The 4,429-nt window shown below is 50.4% G+C and overlaps 1 protein-coding gene across 1 annotated transcript; it reads right to left on the bottom strand.

Annotated features, from left to right (window-relative positions):
- Nucleotides 1-1,128: 1,128 nt before the first annotated feature.
- On the bottom strand, nucleotides 1,129-3,885 carry LOC123104228 (wall-associated receptor kinase 2). The gene is made up of 3 exons (XM_044525993.1): nucleotides 2,816-3,885; nucleotides 2,544-2,711; nucleotides 1,129-2,416 (listed from the first exon to the last, which is right to left on the bottom strand). The coding sequence occupies exons 1-3, from the start codon at nucleotides 3,711-3,713 to the stop codon at nucleotides 1,338-1,340; spliced, it is 2,145 nt and encodes a 714-aa protein (XP_044381928.1). The 5' UTR covers nucleotides 3,714-3,885; the 3' UTR covers nucleotides 1,129-1,337.
- Nucleotides 3,886-4,429: the final 544 nt, after the last annotated feature.

Raw genomic sequence — 4,429 nt, forward strand, 5'->3', positions numbered from 1 at the left:
ACTGTTTTCAGTCATTACAAAATATATCTCAAAAACTACTTTTAATGTTTCACTCATTTCAAAGAATATACTTCAACTCATTCCGAAATCAGTATTTCACAAGTTTGAAAAACACAATTCACTGATTTGGAAAACTAATTCACTCTATACAAAAACAATCTCTAATACTAATTTCACTTCATATTTATGAAATATCTTGAAACGCATTTCACTCATCACAAAAATCAGTTTCAAACTTTGAAATAGACAGTTTCACAGAACAATGAATATATTTCATTTTTTCATGTATCTTATTTCTCAAATTTCACCCATTTTAGAAAACGTATTACACTCACTCAATTAAAATACTATATTCCACTTGTTTCAAAAATTTGATTGCACTAATTACAAAAGATAGACTTCACTCATTTCACTAGTTTCAGAAAAACACATTACAATCACTCAATTGAAAAAACAATTTCACTTGTTTCAAAGATAGACTTCACTTAATTTTTAAAACCGATTGGAAATAATCAACTTCACATTTCTTTGAGTAACTAGTTTCACATTTTTTAAATAACAAGTTTTGCATATTTTGCACTGAAATGCGTTTCATATACATGAAAAACAAAAACAAAAATCTCATTTCAAAAGAATTGGTTTCACTCAATCCAAAGAACTTATTTCAGTTATTTCAGAAAACTGATTTCGCTCATTTAAAACGTTGAAATTTAATCATGTTTAAATGTATTCAAGATTGATCTTGTTCTAAAGGTCTTGGCGCTAGGAGTTCAAATATATAAAAAGTTTCTAAAAATTTATTATAGTTTTAAAGATATGAATGAATGGAATTGCTAAAGAGAAAATAAAAAACAAGATTTAATTTGCATGCGGTCAAACCGAGGAGGCGGCTGTGGTGGGAAAGTAAAGAGAAAGAGTTAAAAGAGGTGGGCCTAAAGTAATACTCCCTCCGTCACAGTTTAGAAGGCACGGTTAAATTTGCGTGCATTTTCATAATAGACAAAGTTTAGAGCGCATTGCATTTATTTCTAGTAGCTAATTAGTATTTCGATATACTATTTCTATATGCATGCATAATATAAATGCTATTTTTTAACCCATCTCACAACCAACAAAAAACCATCTAGGTTCCGAAAAATTTCCAAGCGCGCTTTTTAAACCGTGACGTTGGGAGTAGTGAATACAGACCGGGCTCTGTTGGAAGGCAGTGAGATACAAAGCTGTGGGCCATCCAATAACACAAATCGCAAACCACACCAAGGACGGATGGTGTGCCGGTACACTAAAAAAACTATTTAGAAAAAATAGTTAAACATTTGCTCACTAATATTTTTTTTCTATACGGTTGCATTTCTGCATGCGCAGCTTCTCAATCTCTCGATCTTGTCGGCAACCTCCATCATTGTCGGCCTCTCCTCACCGGTCAAGCTCAGGCACCGTATAACCAGCTCCGCGGCGTCGTCTATCACCTCGTCCCCGAGCTCCTCCCTGACATTTCCGTCCATGATCTCCCGGTGCCTTCCCCCTTGGACAGCCGTGACGAAGGAGAATGCGAGGCTGGTGTCATCCTCCTCCGGCCCGTCCGGGCAGAACGCCTTCCTCCCGGTGAGGAGCTCCAGCAGCACCACCGCGAAGCTGTACACGTCGCTCTTGCAGGTGAGCTGGCACGTGAGCAAATACTCCGGGTCGAGGTACCCGCAGGTTCCCTGGACAAGCGTCGCCACCTGGGCCTCGTCGGCGGGCGCGAGCCTTGACGCGCCGAAGTCGGAGACCTTGGCGGTGAGCTCGCCGTCGAGCAGGATGTTTGCGGACTTGACGTCGCCGTGCAGGATCGGGGGCGAGGCGGACGAGTGCATGTACGCGAGCGCGTGCGCCGACTCGGCGGCGACGCGAAGGCGCTCCCCGGGCGGCAAGGGCGCCTCGCTCTTGCCGCCGCCGCCGTGGATATAGCGGTGGAGGCTGCCGTTGGGGACGTACTCGTAGACGAGCATGGGCACCTCGACCTCGAGGCAGCATCCCAGCAGCTTCACCACGTTCCTGTGGTTGATCTGCGAGAGGATCAGCATCTCCTTGGAGAACTCCTTGAGCTGCTTCTCATCGGCCACCCTGGACCTCTTGATGGCAACGGTGGTGGAGCCGCCGGCGCCGGGGAGGACGCCCCTGTAGACCACACCGTTGCCTCCTCGGCCGAGGACCCGCGCCTCGTCGAAGTTGCCGGTGGCCTTCTTGATCTCCTCCTCGGAAAAGATCTTGAACGCCACGCCGGAGCTGGCCAGCGAACCCAGGTGCTGCTGCAGGAGGAGGCCACCGTTCTGCTCGAAGAACCTCTGCTTTGCTCTCAGCATCCTCCTCTTCTGAAGACTCAGGTGTGCCCAGAAGCACGCCAGGATCACCATGAACACTCCTATGCTTACACCTGAACAAATTGTTCATAATTACAAACTGTTTTATTAGTAATACAAGGTAGCTAGAGGCTAGTGCCCATGAATTTCTGTCAAATTCATGTTTTGGAACAAAACTTGACGACTCAAAGCATGTTATACCTGTGACAGCCTTCAACGCTAATGTGAATTTGTCTTGCTGGTGGCAACCATCCTGCACGGTAGAGTTTCCACTCCACCCCTTGGGGCATGTGCAGAGGTAGCTGCCTGGCGTGTTGGTACACACGCCGTAGCACGGGTACAGATCATGTCGCGCGCATTCGTCCACATCTTCAGTTTGAGCCAGTTTGACAGAATTCGTCAGTACGATGAGCAAGAACTGAGCGACGGGACAAGAATTTCGGGAACAGAGTATACTGGAGTCGGACTAGTACCGATGCAGCCGCCGAGGACATAGGGGTTCCCCTCGTAGCCGCTGCTGCAGTTGCAGACGTAGCCCGGGCCGTTGGTCGAGTCCAGGCACACGCTGTGCGCGCTCCGGCACGCGTAGGCGGTGGCGTTCTCCCGCACGGCGGCGCAGGAGGCCCCGGCGCCGGCGCCTCTGATGGCCCAGTCCAGCACGACGGGCACGGCGAAGTCGCCCGTCCTGTTGAAGTGGGAGCCGGCGTACCAGAACCACCAGGCGTCCACCATGAACGCGTAGGCGCAGCCCGTGGAGTTGGCCAGGAACGTCCCTCCCTGCTGCTGCTGGCGCCGGCCGAAGCTGCGGAGGTGCGGGCGGTAGGAGGCCAGCCCCAGCGGGATGTTGCTCTGGCAGCAGCCGTCGTCGCCCCGGCACGACCCGGGCAGCGCGCGCTCCGACGGCCGGCACACCGACATGCACCCGGTCACGTAGTACCCCCCGTCGTCCACGAAGTAGGCCAGGTCGGGGCAGCCGATGGCCACGAACTTGCTCTTCATGGAGGAGAAGAGGAAGGCGCTGCCGTTGAGGGCCATAGGGTACTCCCGCCGGCCAAGAACGCGGCCGGAGCCGGAGGCACGGTCGTAGCAGGCGCGGCTGGCGTTGAGCAGCACGGTGGCCTCGGCGGAGGCGAGCGAGATGGCAACCACCTCGTGGCCGTAGCCGGCCACGGTCAGGCGCGGTGGGCGGCGCGTGTCGTCGCACTCGAGCCGGAACCCACGGCCCTCGGCACGGTGGCAGCGCGCTCCGATTCCGAAGGGGTAGGGGACGGTCACGTTGCCGCACTGCCGCCGGCACCCCGGCGGCCGCTGCGCTGCTGCCGGTGGAAGCAGCGGCGCTGCCAGCAGCAGCAGAACGGCAAACATTGCCATGGTTGCTGCAGTCAAAGCTTAGCGGCGGCTGCCTGGATGGACCGCCTTTGGCGTCTGAGCAGAGCACCTGGATTTGATTGGTGATCGACGGAGGATGTCAAGAAAAGAAACGCAGAGACCAGAGAGCGGCAGTGGAAGGACGACACGTCCTTACCAGCAGCTTCGTTGACGGGGAGCACACGGCGAGACATCGAACTCGAACCATTAATCGCCCGGAGCTGTCTATCTGACATGACGTAACTTTTTTTTTGTTGATAATAAATATCTGACATGATATAACTTCTTACCTTATTTATGACGCACTGCGTGTGGAAATGGTCAATAGGCGCTGCGGGCCGAATAAATACGAGTAAAATTGGTTGGTGCTCGAGGTGAGGGCGCTATTATATAGGACAACGAATTGGGGGTTTGGTGGGCTTAGGGCCTGTTTGGTTATAAATAAGTCATCAATTTATAAGTCAAAAAGTAAAAAAATGACTTATTTTGTCAAACAAATTCAACTTATAAGTCACCCAACCTATAAGTCATAAGTTGCTCCACCCCAACTTAAAACTTATAAGTCACCCCTTTTTGTGTGGGTCCCACCATCTTTACATAAAAAAACAAGGTGAAAAGGTGTGGTCGGATGACTTATAAGTCAGGTGACAACCAAACAAACGTGACTTATAAGTCAGTGATTTTAAGTCACTTGACTTATAAGTCAGCTGACTTATTGA

This window comes from Triticum aestivum, chromosome 5A (assembly GCF_018294505.1).
Source record: "Triticum aestivum cultivar Chinese Spring chromosome 5A, IWGSC CS RefSeq v2.1, whole genome shotgun sequence".
NCBI classification, from domain to species: domain Eukaryota; kingdom Viridiplantae; phylum Streptophyta; class Magnoliopsida; order Poales; family Poaceae; genus Triticum; species Triticum aestivum.